We start from the raw sequence: 19,781 nt of genomic DNA on the forward strand, positions 1-19,781 counted from the left end.
GTAGTAAACGCTGATTCATTGTACGCAAATGTATTGCAAGTTATTGTATGTATATTTGTATATAAATACGTATGTATGTGTAAAGGTAAAAATAAAATTTTGTTAATATGAAATTCAGTGCGAGATTCTTTGTATAAATTAATGTTTTAAATATAATTCTTTGTATAAATAAATGTTTTAAATTGTTACTATTATTTCATCCTTCTTCCTACTATACGAATGAATATTCACATTAAAATTATTTTACCACTCAAAGTCGTTGTCACGTAAAACTTTTGCCCGTATACCGACTTTACAGGCAACCAATTTTTTACGCAATATCAATTCGTGGATTAAGTTTAGTTTAGTTTCAATGATACCAATATATTTTAGATTTATAGATAAAATTATTTGTTAACTTCAGGCGTTTCTTTTTATAATACATTGAACATTTGCATACAGTCAAAGTTGCTATAATCCGTGAAAGTATAAAACAATAAATGCAATTCACTTAGAAATAGTGCATTGTAATGCCAACATGTCCTGAGGATGCACTGGTGTCGGAGCGAAACGTGCGCAAAAAGTTAATTTTGGAAGATCTATGTGATGTATTGCATAAAGATTGAAGAAATGAATAAGTATACTATTTATTACATTACGCTAATCTTCTTTCTCATGATCTTCACGACTAGTATGCACTTTAACAACCTTGGCAACCTTTGTAAGAAACCAGAAGATCATAAGTATCAACGACATTATGTCCACGTTATATCTCTCTATGATAGGAGTCTCGGGGATAGACGAGCGGAGATGGGCGGCGCCATTGGTTCTGATCACTGCTTCAACTAAATATATAAACTCCGTTTGTTGTGGCGCCAAACGATGGTGAAATATGGAACTAAGCTGCTTGGCATTGATTTGGTAACTGTAAAAATTTAATAATGACAACCATCAATTTAAGATTTTGGTTTATTCGATAAATGATTAAACAAATTCCTTAAGATCTGAACCCAACTCAAGTTTACCAATTTGACAGTATTTTCACTATAGGTTTCGAACTACAAAAACTATGGCAGTTTCATAGAAACTACAACTAGACTAATTCCTAATTCCTAACAACTTAAGGCAATTCAGTTAATCAGATTAAATTGCGTGGCGCTCTCGTGAGCAGATATCGGATACGCCAGGACAATAGTACGGACAGTAGTACTAAGAAACAGTAGAAGTAAAACTTCTACTCCAATTTCACGTCTGCTATTATTTAAAAAAAAAAATTACCTACCTGTTATTGTTCAAAACTGCTTCGACAGACTTCTTAACTTCCGATATTAAGTCTTTGTTGATCATTTTAACACCACAACCTCTTTTGACCACTATATTCACATTATCTGCTTGATCTTTCAGCAATGGAAGCGTTATCATAGGAACCCCAAAATGTGTTGCATCTAATATTGAATTCATGTCCCCGTGGTTGATGAAAGCAATGGTGTTGACGTGACCTGTAATTAAAATGCTATGTCATCTATTGTAACAAAAGTAAATCAAAAGTGAATGGATGATAAACAACTATCACAAAATATAAACAATAAAAGATTTTTGTAGTTGAGACGCTTCGTAAGGAGTTTTAACTTTACAGTTTAGAAATTTCAAGCAATATAATACTTTAATTAATTAGCACTGAAATTAAAATCATGAACTAAAGAATTTTATTCTTTGTGATTCATATTTCAAACACATAGTTGTTTTCTATTTATAATACAATAAAAAACCGCAAGTATTAGTTTAGTAGCGAAAGAAGGAGTACTTTGCATGTAGTGAACAATTTGAAAGTTCTGCTCCCTGAGCAGTCTTAAGCCCTACGAGATGCGAAAAAATACAGCTTTATTGGTAATCACAAGAAAGAAAAGACTAAAAGAAATTGGTAGTATTTATTTGAAACAACAATCACTAGTACGGAAAAGCTCATAGCTATATATAGACAGAGAGATAGAAAGCCAAAAAATTACCAAATTACTTAATATGCTGTGTTGCGGAGGATTCTTTAAAGTATAGACGTTATGAGGCAAGTTCACCAAGATGTCACCGTACTTCCAAATCACAGTTTGTTCCAGATCACTAAATACTTCTTTAAGCTCACGTGTTATTTGATCCTGAATGTCCATGCTTATTAAGTTTGATTCCATGTTCACATAGATTACACCACCTGCTGAGCTGTCTAATACCTTTTTTAGATCCTGTAGAAGAAACAACAAAAAGTATTTTAGTTTTTGAATGTAAATTATGTTTCTTTTTTTTTTAATTGGAAACTTTTTTCGAATTGGATAGGTAATTAGTGAGACATAGTAAAAAAATGTAATTCTATAGGGATTCGTTTAAATCAATAAACGAGGTGCATGTTCAAAACACATATTAAGACTATTTTCTTAATTATAATCGGATCCCTTCCGGATTCCGGATGATACTTGTTCGTAATCAGTATCACAAGGAGAGACAGCGGAGTAACCAGGGCATAGAGAGAAAGTAGCTGGGCAAGTTCGGTAACCAATCTTATTTATTATGACTCTGGTAAACATAATATTGGCATTGATTATATTGATTAATGTCAAAGTGTAGCAAGCACCATGTCCCAGATTTATGAAAATTATTTCTCGTTAGTTCATAAACAAACTAAACAGGAGTTTTTACACTTTGGGTTGGACAAGTTGATTTTTTTTTATTGTGTAAACTAATAGAGTAGTAGATCAAAATTTGTTGGAATATGTTCCTAATATTGTATTCTCTATTCATTTCGAAAGAAATTTGAAAGGAACTGAAAAATCCAGGCGATAAGTCTAGAAAATGCGAAAATTCAAATTACTATACAAAGAAGGATAACAAGGAATGACCCTTCTTCGTATTCGTGTCTGGACGATTTTAACAACTTTATGCTATGGATATGGCACGGGTATGACACAATGGGTATTAGTTTATAACTGTCTTATGTCATACTAGAAATTGACTGAAACACAATATAAATTTACATGATGATAAGCGAAATTATAACCTTAGGTAGTGGTGACACGTCTTCAGCAATATGATGTCCTCCAATAAATTTAACATTGCCTGGTAAAGGTACCACTGCTCCAAGCAGCGGATGAGAGTTAAGGAGTAGTAAGGAACCATTGGCCGCCGCAAACTCATAAGTAGGCAAAAATCTGAAGCGTGTTTTAAAGGCACTTCCATAATAGTCCTCGTAAGCTGGTATTTCTATTTTACTTATGTGAAGGCTAAAATTAAAAACAAATAGCACAATTATTGACAATAAATCATTTTAATGAAGTTCAGGGGTTATGTAAACTAAGGTTTACAGTTTGATATTTATAAAACTTAGAAGTGAAATATTTCTTATTTTGGAGGCCCTACTTGTGAATTCCTTTGGATGTAAAATAAAAACTATTTAGGCGTTAAAGCAAGCTCTCAATAAAATCATAAAAAATCTGTACTCACTAATTCCAAACAGAAAAGTAGATCTGGAACCACATGTGATGAATCCTGTGCGCTAGCGAGTTTGAAGGATCATCAAGTTTAGGAGTATGGCCTACAAGACTCAGGCTTTGCGAAGAGATGCCAGTAGGAGCATACCAGATCAAAGGACATTCGAATAGCGCAGCCAAACTAAAAAGTAACAACGGAACCATTTAACAAAAAATAAAACCTTTGGGAGGGATTGTGGTGTAATTGAAAAATATTTGCACTGTGTTAATGGATGTCTGAACAACAAGCGAAAAATTTCCTAAAGTTAAACCTGATTTGACGTTCGTTTTCAACAAAGAAGAAGATATACAGACACATTATTAAAAGTTGTCTATATCTTGACAGAAAAAAGCATTATTATATCAATTACATTAAAAATGGATACAAAAAATTTTGAATCTGAATTTGAGAAATTGTCAAGATATTATTCAAATAGAGTTAACATTTTGGATACACGCCAAGTGAAATGTTTACAAGCTATTTTATTATCAAACATTTAATTATTTGGAAGATTTAAATAAAGTGAGTTTCGAAGAACTTTAGAAAACATGGATTAACTTTATTTCGTCACCTTCCGCGGCCTTTACTTACGGAGCGAATAAGCCTGTATAAAACCATTCAACCAACACAGCATCAAATTCTATAGAGCTATTCACCATTAACTCCCGCATACTTGAATGTCTGAGGACTTGTTGGGCGAAGCTCGTGCCCATAAGTGTTAGGTAACGTGGAGAATATATGTCTTCTGGTAAATCTGATTCTTTTTCATCTGGAAATATACAAAGCAATAATCATTTAAAAGATTTCTGGTCACCAAAGATAGAAAAGTGTAGCAGTTAATTAAATGTAATTTGTAAGGTATTGTTTGAGGTGCCAAAAATGTCTCGGCCTCATTATACCCTACCCCCGCACTCTAAACCATTACGTACAATAAGTACAAAAGTCTATTTTTTCTTCCTTTTATATAATGTAAACAATCTTTGAGTTACTTTTCGTGTAAAGTTTATTATTAAATTAAAACACAACAACACACCTACATAAAGAAAATCTCATTTTAATGTGTTTGAAATCCTTTACACTGAAAAGATTATACTATATAAAACACGTTAGTAAAAAAGGAGTGTAAGAATTATTGGCAAATAGAACATTATACTCTTTTGACTTGCTATGATTTCTTTGGCCAAAATGGCCAAAAATCATTTGTTAACAAAATTGACTAATGTTACTGTCTTAGCCATATTTGTAAACTAATGAAAAATTAGATATGATCACCTTCGATTTGGTCCAAAACTGAACTAACGTCAACGTACTTCAAATTTGGTCTCGTGTCTTTCGGATATGGAGACACATACGTCACCTGTAAAAATATTATATAACTGGCTTATGGACGTTTGCAAGAAATAACTTTTACGTGGTTAATGCGGCTAACGGAACCGCAAGTACATCCGCGATGTATTTACAGTTCCTCAGTTTCGATTTTAATTTTCATAACATACCAGTGAAGCAAAAGTAAACAGGAAAAACTGCGAGTTGGTAGAACTGTAAACATTCTGTCTGAAAATTGTAATAGGATGTTTTATGAGGTGCAATCCTATTTAATTGAAATTTCGAGTAAATAAACATTCATGTTATAATATAAGGGTGGAAACATGATGCAAACAACCGGCACATGTGATCCGGCATCATGTCAGTAGGAAATTATTAAAGCTGAAGATAATAACGATGATGAACTAAGTTGAACAGTGTCAGAAAATGAATCCGATTGTTAAGTGAGGAAATCGCAAGGTTAATAATTATTGTAACTAGGCAGACGTACCTCGTAATCAGATGCTAATAGAGTATCCACTACTGAATTAGCTAGTACACTATGACTCCTCTCAGGCACTGAGAACACAACTAAGACGTGGTGACCTTGACACACACTCGCATAATACAGGAGTACTAATACTAACATTTTATAAAGCGTAAGAAAAAGAAATCTTCAATTTTACAGCGGGTAACTAATTTGTAGACGAAGTGTAACAGATGGTGATAAGAACCGACGTTCTTATCGAGATAAAGGGTATGAAGCATGGATGGCTGCTATCGCAAAAAAAATGAAACCGTTAAGATTTTATCATTCGATACCAAATTTTTTTGTGCATCATCTATAGTAGTAGGTACTGTGTCGGTCTCCACATTACCCAACTAGATGGCGCCACAAAAAATCTGCATCGCGCTAGGGAAGCGTTCACAAAAATTTACCATATATACAACTTCTAAAGATGAATGTTTTGGCTTCGGTCCCCGAGCACGATGATCTCCCGCTCGGGAGATGATCTTCCTATTGGTACGGTCGAGCGCATCAACTTAGCTCCCGTACAAGTACAATAAGTCCATGATGTGCAACTTTTTAATTGTTTTTTTTACAAACTCTGACGAGTGCTGTAGCCTTTGAAGAAATTGTCCAGTCCAATTTTGGGTGATTTACAATTTCAATACTTGCCCTGGACTGATCTTGTAGCGCTTTCGAACTGAAAGAAATTACCTATAAGTACGGCTTTATCACACAATCTCACCGCTTTCAGGCTAAAGCACTTCCATCTTTAGCGGCAATTGTATTGGTTGAAATCTCACATAAACAAAATTCAAATTCAAAATTCATTTATTTCAAGTAGGCCTAATTTATAAGCACTTTTGAAACGTCAAGTCAGTCTGTTTGTATTGACTCTACCACCGGTTCGAAAGGCAGATTCCACTGAGAAGAGCCGGCAAGAAACTTAGCAGATTGCTCTTTTCTAACATCATTTTATAGTTTAAGTTTTTTAAAAATCTTTAGAATTTTTCTGTTTTGTGAGAGATGAGAGCGGAGTGGCCTGCTTCCAAGCAGCCTTGTCGTTAAGGAATTCATCAATCGTGTACTAACCATGATTTGTTAAATGTGTTTTAATATATTGTTTAAACTTAGGTAAAGGTAGATCTAATATTACCTTCGGTATCATGTTATAAAAGCATACCCATCCCCACAAAGGATTTCTGTACTTTTTCTCAGACGACATGCAGATATCACTAATTTATGTCTGTTTCTAGTAAGTCGGCTGATTGTATCGACTTTTTGTTTATAATTACTTATGTTTTGTTTAATAAAGATTAAATTAATTAAAAAGATTAATTAAATTTTTTTAATAAACGTTAACTATTTATAGTCGAATTTTTTTTTTTACGATCTTAATAATCAAGATATGAATGAATGAATGAATGAATGAATACACTTTTATTGTACACCAAAGAAAAAAGTAGTTACAGAGATATAAATACATAGCAAGAGAGTACAATTTGAAATGTATATTATTATAAGTTTTAACAATTTACAATTAAGAGCGCTATCGCAATAATGTCTTTATTAGGCATGGCTAGTGCCAGCGCCTAATGCTCTGTAAAGTCAGTACCATGATGTTAAATATTATTTAAATCAATTTAGACATTATCGCTGTTTTCTTTCACCGTTGAAGCAAGTAATATTTTAATTGCTTTAAACGCACAAAACTTACAAAAGTTAGAGGTGCGTGTTGGGATTCGAACTCGGCCCCGAAAGTGAAGTCGGAGTCCCACCCACTGCGCTAGGGTAGGGTAAAGGGTTTCCCACCAGTAAGGGTAGGGTAAAAGGTTGTTAATCATGAAGGTTGATGATGCATAAATGATGCATATTTTTTGATGTTGGACATTTCAAGGATTACGAGAGGTAGCCATTAAGGGATAATGAAACTAAACGAAACTCTTTTATTAATGTAGGGTAAGATTAGAGCTTATCCTTTGTTAAAAGCACATTGTTGACAATTTCATAGGGTTGCCATACCTAACTGCAAATTTTATGTAGACTTGGTGTTGGATCAACATAAACTTGGAGATTTATTGGTAGCATCGTTGCATTGATTTTCTGTAAATCCAACTTCTGTCTATTGGGGCAAATGACGTCTGTTCCGCGCCATTCCGTTTAGCTCTCAGCTATACCTCGTCCCTAGGGCCAACCAATTCTCCCTTGTTAATGTTATTTTTTCATATCATTTCATTATCATCATCATATTAGCCCATTGCCGGCCCACTATAGGGCACGGGTCTCCACCCACAATAAAAAGGAAATAGACCGCAGTCCACCATGCCGGCCCAGTGCCTATTGGTGGGCTAAATATTATTTATTTACCTTCAACTTATGATTATAGGTGTAGGTGAAGTTAGCAGAGCATTTGCCAGCAGATCAAAAATAAAACGGAGTTCTCTTCGCATGCAGCTGAGTTCTAGAGTTCCTGATGATTTTTACGAATAGTTCTGGCGTTTTTACCCCCAAAAAAAGGGTGTCAAAAAATGATCTGCTAACTTCCGATAGCAGATCATTTTCGAGCAAATCAAAATTTGATGCTTGTTCTGGACGCATGCAGCTTAGATCTATAGTTCCTGATACTTTTTAATAAAAGTTCTGTCGTAAATACTGAAAAAAAATACTCAAAGAAAATAACCCTAAACATCCTATCGTACACAAAGACCTTTGATAAAACATTTTTTAGACCCGTACTCTCTCGAAACTCTTTTCTTTCTCACAAATCAGTATATAAACTATAATAAAAAAATATTAAAGTTCTTATAAATCAAGTTTCAGAGTCACCACAACAAACATGAAAATTTATTTTCTTAAATAATTACATAAAATAATACAAAACATTTGTTTTTGAAAACCCTACCTATTAAAGGGGTAAGAACTCTTTTGTTTCTGTTGAAGCATCATAACGCCTGAAACATAACATAAAACCAAGCCTCAAACACTGTTATTCGAGACTGCATATCAGACGTCAATATTTTCAATCCAAAAGAATTATATGAGGAATTATTTTTTTGAAAACCCATTAAACCTCACAGCTAAGAACTCTTAAATTTCTGATAGAACGCTACTTACACTATAACACGATAAAAATTCAAGCCTAGAACACACGTACTTTAGACTGCATATCACACTTCAATATTTTAATGTCTAAAGAATTAAATAACAGAAAGTATAATTTTTTTTGGCAACCCTATAGACCCGACAGCCTAGAACTCTTAAAATTCCGATAGATCACTACTAACACTAAAACATAATTAAAATTGAAGCCTAGAAAACTCGTACTTTAGACTGCATATCACACGTCAACATTTTAATGTCTAAAAAATTAAATAACAGAAAGTATAATTTTTTTTGGCAACCCTATAGACCACACAGCCTAGAACTGTAAAATTACTGATAAAACACTTCTTACACTATAATACAATTAAAATTCAAGCCTAGAACACACGTACTTCAGACTGCATATCTCACTTCAATATTTTAATATCGAATAAATTACATAACAGAAAGTTTAATTATTTTTGGCAACCCTATATTTCACACAGCCTAGAACTCTTTAATTTTTGATAAAACACTAATAACACTACAACATAATTAAAATTGAAGCCTAGAACACTCGTACTTTAGACTGCATATCACACGTCAATATTTTAATATCGAAAAAATTACATAACAGAAAGTTTAATTATTTTTGGCAACCCTATATTCCACACAGCCTAGAACTCTTCTGTTTCCGATAGAACACTACTAACACTATAACATAATTAAAATTGAAGCCTAGAACACTCGTACTTTAGACTGCATATCACACGTCAACATTTTAATGTCTAAAAAATTAAATAACAGAAAGTATAATTTTTTTTGGCAACCCTATAGACCACACAGCCTAGAACTGTTAAATTACTGATAAAACACTTCTTACACTATAATACAATTAAAATTCAAGCCTAGAACACACGTACTTTAGACTGCATATCACACGTCAATATTTTAATATCGAAAAAATTACATAACAGAAAGTTTAATTTTTTTTGGCAAGCCTATAATCCACACAGCCTAGAACTCTGTCATTTTTGATAAAACACTACTGAACACTACAAAAAAATTAAAATTCAAGTCTAGGACACTTGTACTTTAGACTGCATATCACACATCAATATTTTAATGTCAAAAAATTAGATTACTTGGTTTGTATTTTTTTTAAGAAACCCACCCTAAAGCCTAGAACTCTTTAAATTCCGATAGATCACTACTAACACTAAAACATAATTAAAATTGAAGCCTAGAACACTCGTACTTTAGACTGCATATAACACGTCAATATTTTTATGTCTAAAAATTAAATAACAGATATTAAAATATTGACGTGTGATATGCAGTCTAAAGTACAAGTGTTCTAGGCTTGAATTTTAATTATTTTATAGTATTAGTAGTGTTCTATCGGAAACAAAAGAATTCTAGGCTGTGGTATGTCAAGGACTGCTAAAAAAAATTAAACTCAGGTAATAAAATTTTTCTGAAATTTAAATATTGACGTGTGATATGCAGTCTAAAGTACGAGTGTTCTAGGCTTGAATTTTAATTATGTTATAGTGTTAGTAGTGTTCTATCGGAAACAGAAGAGTTCTAGGCTGTGTGGAATATAGGGTTGCCAAAAATAATTAAACTTTCTGTTATGTAATTTTTTCGATATTAAAATATTGACGTGTGATATGCAGTCTAAAGTACGAGTGTTCTAGGCTTGAATTTTAATTATGTTATAGTGTAAGTAGTATTCTATCGGGAACAAAAGAGTTCTAGGCTGTGTGGAATATAGGATTGCCAAAAATAATTAAACTTTCTGTTATGTAATTTTTTCGATATTAAAATATTGACGTGTGATATGCAGTCTAAAGTACGTGTGTTCTAGGCTTGAATTTTAATAGTGTTATAGTGTAAGAAGTGTTCTATCAGTAATTTAAGAGGTCTAGGCTGTGTGGTCTATAGGGTTGCCAAAAAAAATTATACTTTCTGTTATTTAATTTTTTAGACATTAAAATATTGACGTGTGATATTATGCAGTCTAAAGTACAAGTGTTCTAGGCTTGAATTTTAATTATTTTATAGTATTAGTAGTGTTCTATCGGAAACAAAAGAGTTCTAGGCTGTGGTATGTCAAGGACTGCTAAAAAAAATTAAACTCAGGTAATAAAATTTTTCTGAAATTTAAATATTGACGTGTGATATGCAGTCTAAAGTACGAGTGTTCTAGGCTTGAATTTTAATTATGTTATAGTGTTAGTAGTGTTCTATCGGAAACAGAAGAGTTCTAGGCTGTGTGGAATATAGGGTTGCCAAAAATAATTAAACTTTCTGTTATGTAATTTTTTCGATATTAAAATATTGACGTGTGATATGCAGTCTAAAGTACGAGTGTTCTAGGCTTGAATTTTAATTATGTTATAGTGTAAGTAGTATTCTATCGGAAACAAAAGAGTTCTAGGCTGTGTGGAATATAGGATTGCCAAAAATAATTAAACTTTCTGTTATGTAATTTTTTCGATATTAAAATATTGACGTGTGATATGCAGTCTAAAGTACGTGTGTTCTAGGCTTGAATTTTAATAGTGTTATAGTGTAAGAAGTGTTCTATCAGTAATTTAAGAGGTCTAGGCTGTGTGGTCTATAGGGTTGCCAAAAAAAATTATACTTTCTGTTATTTAATTTTTTAGACATTAAAATATTGACGTGTGATATGCAGTCTAAAGTACAAGTGTTCTAGGCTTGAATTTTAATTATTTTATAGTATTAGTAGTGTTCTATTGGAAACAAAAGAGTTCTAGGCTGTGGTATGTCAAGGACTGCTAAAAAAAATTAAACTCAAGTAATAAAATTTTTCTGAAATTTAAATATTGACGTGTGATATGCAGTCTAAAGTACGAGTGTTCTAGGCTTGAATTTTAATTATGTTATAGTGTTAGTAGTGTTCTATCGGAAACAGAAGAGTTCTAGGCTGTGTGGAATATAGGGTTGCCAAAAATAATTAAACTTTCTGTTATGTAATTTTTTCGATATTAAAATATTGACGTGTGATATGCAGTCTAAAGTACGTGTGTTCTAGGCTTGAATTTTAATAGTGTTATAGTGTAAGAAGTGTTCTATCAGTAATTTAAGAGGTCTAGGCTGTGTGGTCTATAGGGTTGCCAAAAAAAATTATACTTTCTGTTATTTAATTTTTTAGACATTAAAATATTGACGTGTGATATGCAGTCTAAAGTACAAGTGTTCTAGGCTTGAATTTTAATTATTTTATAGTATTAGTAGTGTTCTATTGGAAACAAAAGAGTTCTAGGCTGTGGTATGTCAAGGACTGCTAAAAAAAATTAAACTCAAGTAATAAAATTTTTCTGAAATTTAAATATTGACGTGTGATATGCAGTCTAAAGTACGAGTGTTCTAGGCTTGAATTTTAATTATGTTATAGTGTTAGTAGTGTTCTATCGGAAACAGAAGAGTTCTAGGCTGTGTGGAATATAGGGTTGCCAAAAATAATTAAACTTTCTGTTATGTAATTTTTTCGATATTAAAATATTGACGTGTGATATGCAGTCTAAAGTACGAGTGTTCTAGGCTTGAATTTTAATTATGTTATAGTGTAAGTAGTATTCTATCGGAAACAAAAGAGTTCTAGGCTGTGTGGAATATAGGATTGACAAAAATAATTAAACTTTCTGTTATGTAATTTTTTCGATATTAAAATATTGACGTGTGATATGCAGTCTAAAGTATGTGTGTTCTAGGCTTCAATTTTAATTGTGTTATAGTGTAAGAAGTGTTCTATCAGTAATTAAAGAGTTCTAGGCTGTGTGGTCTATAGGGTTGCCAAAAAAAATTATACTTTCTGTTATTTAATTTTTTAGACATTAAAATATTGACGTGTGATATGCAGTCTAAAGTACGAGTGTTCTAGGCTTCAATTTTAATTATGTTTTAGTGTTAGTAGTGATCTATTGGAATTTAAAGAGTGCTAGGCTGTAGGATGGGTTTCTTAAAAAAAATTCAAATCAAGTTATCTAATTTTTCGATATTAAAATATTGACGTGTGATATGCAGTCTAAAGTACGAGTGTTCTAGGCTTGAATTTTAATTATGTTATAGTGTAAATAGTGTTCTATCGGAAACAAAAGAGTTCTAGGCTGTGTGGAATATAGGGTTGCCAAAAATAATTAAACTTTCTGTTATGTAATTTTTTCGATATTAAAATATTGACGTGTGATATGCAGTCTAAAGTACGAGTGTTCTAGGCTTCAATTTTAATTATGTTTTAGTGTTAGTAGTGATCTATCGGAATTTAAAGAGTTCTAGGCTGTAGGATGGGTTTCTTAAAAAAAATACAAATCAAGTAATCTAATTTTTCGATATAAAAATATTGACGTGTGATATGCAGTCTAAAGTACGAGTGTTCTAGGCTTGAATTTTAATTATGTTATAGTGTTAGTAGTGTTCTATCGGAAACAAAAGAGTTCTAGGCTGTGTGGAATATAGGGTTGCCAAAAAAAATTATACTTTCTTTTATTTAATTTTTTAGACATTAAAATATTGACGTGTGATATGCAGTCTAAAGTACGAGTGTTCTAGGCTTGAATTTTAATTATGTTATAGTGTTAGTAGTGTTCTATTGGAAACAGAAGAGTTCTAGGCTGTGTGGAATATAGGGTTGCCAAAAATAATTAAACTTTCTGTTATTTAATTTTTTAGACATTAAAATGTTGACGTGTGATATGCAGTCTAAAGTACGAGTGTTCTAGACTTCAATTTTAATTATGTTTTAGTGTTAGTAGTGATCTATCGGAATTTTAAGAGTTCTAGGCTGTCGGGTCTATAGGGTTGCCAAAAAAAATTATACTTTCTGTTATTTAATTCTTTAGACAATAAAATATTGAAGTGTGATATGCAGTCTAAAGTACGTGTGTTCTAGGCTTGAATTTTTATCGTGTTATAGTGTAAGTAGCGTTCTATCAGAAATTTAAGAGTTCTTAGCTGTGAGGTTTAATGGGTTTTCAAAAAAATAATTCCTCATATAATTCTTTTGGATTGAAAATATTGACGTCTGATATGCAGTCTCGAATAACAGTGTTTGAGGCTTGGTTTTATGTTATGTTTCAGGCGTTATGATGCTTCAACAGAAACAAAAGAGTTCTTACCCCTTTAATAGGTAGGGTTTTCAAAAACAAATGTTTTGTATTATTTTATGTAATTATTTAAGAAAATAAATTTTCATGTTTGTTGTGGTGACTCTGAAACTTGATTTATAAGAACTTTAATATTTTTTTATTATAGTTTATATACTGATTTGTGAGAAAGAAAAGAGTTTCGAGAGAGTACGGGTCTAAAAAATGTTTTATTCAAAGGTCTTTGTGTACGATAGGATGTTTAGGGTTATTTTCTTTGAGTATTTTTTTTCAGTATTTACGACAGAACTATTATTAAAAAGTATCAGGAACTATAGATCTAAGCTGCATGCGTCCAGAACAAGCATCAAATTTTGATTTGCTCGAAAATGATCTGCTATCGGAAGTTAGCAGATCATTTTTTGACACCCTTTTTTTGGGGGTAAAAAGGCCAGAACTATTCGTAAAAATCATCAGGAACTCTAGAACTCAGCTGCATGCGAAGAGAACTCCGTTTTATTTTTGATCCGCTGGCAAATGCTCTGCTAACTTCACCTACACTGATAATAGGGATTTAATCCTACTTATCATTTAGTAAATATTGCGTTATTTCATTCACTTTACTTCTCAACTATTTGCATTGCTTATGTCGCATACGTTTTAGAAGACTAATATTGTGAAAGACTTTGTTTATTTCCTCAAATGATGTGTCCATATGATATGATAAAACCATATATTTTGGACTACAAATGGACAGTTTGAACTAATGGATACTATTAGTAAACTAATATCTCCTTTAGATTTTATAACTGTAAAAATGCCATCTTTGATAAATAGCTCGGTACTTTAACTGCGACATTGTGAACTCTAGGTGTCATCAAGTTTGATATGAAGGGGTGAAATAAGCACGTCAATAATTTGATACGCCTGAAGTATTTTAGGTTGAAGGATTTAACATTCAATATAGTAACTTCGATATCAACTATTTGGTATCGAAATCAAGGAGAGCCTCGACAGAGAACACTTTGACAGCCCTACAACAAACTTGCTCGAATAAGCGGTGTATTGTGACGCTGGTAAAGGTGAATTTCCACTAAGCGGCTGTGTTGTTCCGAATTATTTTTCTGCTTAGTTTTTGTAAAGTATTTTAAATGTACAAGGTTCTTATTTCCAAATGTTGAAGTTGCATTTATAACTTTAAAACATAACCTCCTAGGTAATATAGAGTTTTTTAGAAAAATTGCACCTCGCTCTCCCTCAATGTAGCTCAGCATGTATACTCGGGATGTTAACTTTGTCTTTGTCAATCACACGACCGTAGAACTTGTTAGTTCTTTCCGAATGCTTACCTGCATACCTTTGAACTTTATTTAACTTTAATAATATTTTTGGTAAAAAATAATAATAAACCCCTAGGGTGAGAAGGCACAGAAGGAATACTAGATTTTTTAGTTTAGCTTGATAAGTTTGTAGTAAAATAAATAATTATGTCAAGGATACCAGGGATGCCATGTGAGAGATTTTTTTGTAATATTTATCTAATCTAATCTATCATTTTTGCATATAATTATTTTTTTAATTTTCAGCACTGTAAATTATAAAAGAAAAACAAAATCACTATTAAAAATTTATAAAAAAAGCTTAATTCATGAAGGAAACCTGAGCGTTCTCCATAATTTTCTAAAGCCAGCGTGGTGTCATTTATTATTATTATTATTGTTCCTTGAAATATGGGTAAGAACGGCTTAGATGGAATGTAGTTCCGCCGATTAACCTCAGCATATGTGCTTGAAATATGTGCTGCTCTACCTGCCACCCAGTTCTTGTTGAACTTTGGACCCTTCTATCAGACTCTGTTAAAGTTCTAAGAAGTGATTTGAATTTCTGAAAAAAAGAGTTACACGTTGCATTGCAACGTGTAACTCTTTTTATATATAATATTTTTCGCATACTCGCACCACGCGGCTATCAGTTCCAGTGCAAAGTCAGCCTTACAGTATTGCCAAAGTTTCACTCTGACTTCGACAACTGAGGTGGAAGTTGAGGAGTCTGAGTCGGATAATGTTCATTCTGCTCACATATTTCAATAACCCGCTACAACGAACTGGCGAAGTGAATTCAGATGAACGAAACCGCTGATGTGATTTTTTCTTTGACTATTGTTGACCACACATTACCGCAAAAGCACAGGACTTTCATGGCTATATTATGCGCCGTCCGCTACCATTTCTTAAAGAAGTCTTATCTTAATACTAGCTTCTGCCCGCGACTTCTGCTCAGACTTCAGAATTGGGTCTAAAGCTTCACTCGTTTACAATTTTTAATCCTAACCCGGGAACCATTTATTGAAAGTACAAGTCTTTTTTCATAGCATAGGTGACATGCATTTCAAAGCTGTCTGCCCGTCTCTTTGTTCATACACAATTTTAAATTTTCCCTCGGGAGCTTTTTAAGGAATCGGGATAACAAGTAAGCCTATGTTCTTTTCCATGTCAAAGGCTACATGCATGCCAAATTTCATCCAAATCCGTCAAGCCGTTTTTGCGTGATTGAGTAACACACATCCACACTTTCACATTTATAATATTAGTAGGAAGTAGGATTGTTGGCGTCGTGTTTCAAAAATACAATCCTTATTTTCTATAAAGTTATATCGTTAGTGGCGCACAGTGGTAGCACAGTTTTCACGATAATAGTACTTCATTCTCGGTTCATATTTTTCCAAACGGCGCTCGTTCAGTCACAAACTAAGCTCGCGTATACTGAAAAGAGCAAGCTTCACTTTATTGCCATAACAACGTTCTGACATGCAACACATAATAACTTATATTATCAGTACAAAATATTAGGAATTACGCTTAGTTTGATATGTGCCTGTTATAGATCTACATGAATGATTTTTTTTTAATTTTTGCATTTAAATCACTCTTCTAGTTGACTGGTTCACTGGTCCACTGCTGCAGCTGGTAATATTTAACGATTGGTCTGTCGCGAGTCTGCGGCAGAGCAGAGAGCGGCTTTCAGGTCACCGCGCGGTTTTAGCTCGCTTTGTGGGTTAATGCTCCGCGTTACGGATACAATTTCTTAAAGTATTCATATTTTCCGGGTTCACGAGGTTTGTTTGTTTAGTTTAGTTTTAAAGCATTAAACACACAGAAGGCAAGGGTGATTCGTTTTTCATAAGTATTACCCTTTGCTCGTGATTGCATGGAATGAATTTAATATCAGACATTACCTATTCGAAATTTTTTAATTTTCCGTAATATTATAAACAAACTCACTCTATATTTTCAATGTATTCGCTATTTTTTTTTTCAGTCATTGTCGCTTAATTTCCGGGAGTACCAAAAAACACAAACTTTCAACTTAGTAGATATAATTCAGAATGTCACCGATCTGACACGGGGTGAACCCTCGTGATCAGACTTATTAGTCAAGTTGGTCTTAAGAACACTTTATTTGAATAACGGATAAATCAAATTGATCATACCGTACTTGTAGTAACAAACAAACAAATGAACTCTTTAGCTTTATAATATTTGTATAGATGACTAATCCTCTTTCCCCTCCAACAAAGGACAAACTCACCTACGACAATAGTCTAACCGTGAGCGTACGAAAATCTCCGACCTTTCTACCTCTAAACTTTTGAGCCGGAGTTTTATTTTGTTACTACGCAGTAGAAGCAAATCTTGTAAGAAAGTCTGAGGTATTACGTTATGAAGCCTTGCAAGGAAGCAGCTCGGCGGTGCCAGTGTCGTATGTCATATCCCACACGCCAAGGTTGGTCGCTGCCTGCCTTGGCTAGGACATTGACCGTCTGCGGTGCAACGCTCATTGGCATGGTGCTTCACCTACTCTACTTAGTTCGCTGCGCTAATCTCTGAGAGTCATTTCTTTGCCTCGGTGGCGGCGGGTGATTTATTTACTCTAACTACGAAATACTACCAATGTAGGTACTAGATATACTACTTGTATAATTTTACGCGCATTCAGCATTTCAGTTCAAAACTTATTTGACATATAAGAAACGACTTTGTTATACAACTTAAAAGCTAGAAATAAATATTTTCTAAAACATGTTTAAGTCGGTGCCAACTCAAATGTAGAAACTTACTATAGCGTGAATTGCTTACTTACTTTATACCATAATAGAAGTGCAACCAGTGTAATACTTATTATTGTGTATTTCCGGTGGCCATCCGACCAAATAGTGCTTTTTGATAGCAAATACTCAAGTTACTTTAGTTACAAGTTAAAAAATACTCAAATCGCTAGAGATGTTAGGATGATATTTGAAGAGTTCCCTCAAGTTTTCTAAGATTCCTTCAACAGATCCTGAAGGGAAATGGGACCACACCAGGGTATACCGTCTCGAACAAAAAAAAAGTTCAAGTCGGTTTATAAATGACCGAGTTCTGAGATAACAAACATCGAAAAAGAAAAACAACCGAATTGAGAACCTTCTTTTTTGTAAGTCGGTTTAAAATGGATAAGTTTTAGAGAAAGCAACTCGCAACTCTTAAATAGACTGATCGATAATATAAAAAAAAATTAGTACAGTATTAAAAGAAATTATCGACAAAAGAAAGAAAACGGACCTAATAACTAGAAGGTATCATCACTACATACCACGTGTGGTAAATTTAATCCGCCGTCTCTGTATATTTATTCCGAAATGGTTTTCCTTTATATAAGATTTTTGAATATTTAAACATTCATTACTTTACCCGGGTTTTGTTTTATTGTTGTAAAATCCCTTCCTTCCCACTTTATTGTTATAAACCGTTGGTTTACTCGAAATAACAAATACTCTTTGACAACTTAGTACAGAAAGCTAACTTTCTTTGTACCATTATTTTTCAAAATCAGTGTAAAGATAAGAAATAAACAAATAGACAAGCTTTGGCATCTATGCTAATTTGCAGAATGGCTAATCTTGATAGATTTCTAATAAAAGAAAACATACAAAACCGTTAAGCAAACGCTTCGGAATGCTGTAATGACTTGCGGTTGACAGACCGACCCGAAATAAATCTCCAATAATAAAAATATCATATCAGACAGGAATAGCGGCAGTTTCCCGACATACGCAGATAAATATAACTTAAATAACACACTTTTCTCCATACAATCGTAATCGGGTGATAGAACTTATTAGCAGTTATTTAGTGTTCTTGCTAAGCTAAGCTAAGCACTTCGATTAATTGCATCAACTTAAATATAACTCAGTATAAAGAAGAGATACAGTAGTTTGCCGCGTTTGATCTAGTTGTAAATGCCGACATCACCGTGTAAGGGGCCCGTTACTACCGTGGCCAGTTAGGGTCTTGTCAAGACGAACTTTTCCATGATGAACACTCCACCTGCTTGTTTCATATTAAAATAGGTTCTGCTGTTCCGAGTCTTAGCCCTTGTAAAAAAATTCTAACTAATATCGAGCTTACGGCGCAATTTTTTCGAAATCACAGACAAACAATTTAAATTATTTATGCGTATATGTATTACCATATAGAAATACCTGAAGACGCATTCGTGTCGTAAATTCGTGACAGAAAATTGTCTAAGACATTCGCAAAATCAATTATATCAATTTGTAACAGCCACCCCTTTATTGAATACCACGCAGTGGATGTGAGTCGAGACAATAAGAAACATGGAATTCCTTGTTAAGCTCGTGATGGCCTCATTCAGGCGGCTTTAATAAAGTACGGCTTTTGCCTTCGAAAGAATCCGCCTTCAATGAGAACGTGCCGCGCAGCGACGACAACATAATATAGTATCGTAGACTACGAGCCGGTCATCGATACACAGTGACCATTTTCATCATATTTCTTCTGCTCACGTCTTACGAACGGTTAGGATCTATTGTGCAGTCACTGTCTAGATCTCCCCGAAAGTATTATTTGCCGCTAAGAACCGCAGCAGTTTCTGTGCTGCTATATTAAACGCGTCTCCGCAGTCTCCTTGCAAAGTCTGCATAGATCTGTGTCCTGAAGCTTCAGTTTGAACATGTGCCCGTTAAGACCACTGGATCCCATAAGCGTTCGCACAAGGATGCACAGGTTTTTTCTATTGCCTCAGATGTGGCCCTTCTGTTGAATGGTTTTAGAGAGTGATTAATTCCTGTGAGTTGTCTCCAGCGAATGAGTGTGTGGTAGTTGCAATAAGTTTGTAGGGTGAGTTGCGCCAGGCTTTTGTGTTCTCTGCAGACTGGCTCAGGGCCTTTCTGCTTCATCATGTTAAATCAACAGCCTCTTTAATCAATCAGTTTACTAAATTCT

At 33.5% G+C, this 19,781-nt stretch overlaps 1 protein-coding gene across 1 annotated transcript in view; it reads right to left on the reverse strand.

The window, feature by feature from the left end:
- Window positions 1-639: 639 nt before the first annotated feature.
- The window catches only part of LOC120624326 (UDP-glucosyltransferase 2-like), a 108,648-nt gene continuing 89,506 nt past the window's right edge, over window positions 640-19,781 (reverse strand). The window contains exons 2-8 of the mRNA XM_039890790.1: window positions 4,765-4,849; window positions 4,084-4,261; window positions 3,466-3,633; window positions 3,023-3,245; window positions 1,994-2,213; window positions 1,262-1,478; window positions 640-904 (exon numbers count right to left, since the gene is read on the reverse strand). Of these exons, the coding sequence (XP_039746724.1) occupies window positions 640-904; window positions 1,262-1,478; window positions 1,994-2,213; window positions 3,023-3,245; window positions 3,466-3,633; window positions 4,084-4,261; window positions 4,765-4,849 (1,356 nt within the window). The remainder of the gene's footprint in view (window positions 905-1,261; window positions 1,479-1,993; window positions 2,214-3,022; window positions 3,246-3,465; window positions 3,634-4,083; window positions 4,262-4,764; window positions 4,850-19,781) is intronic.

This window comes from Pararge aegeria, chromosome 6 (assembly GCF_905163445.1).
Source record: "Pararge aegeria chromosome 6, ilParAegt1.1, whole genome shotgun sequence".
Taxonomy (NCBI): Eukaryota; Metazoa; Arthropoda; class Insecta; order Lepidoptera; family Nymphalidae; genus Pararge; species Pararge aegeria.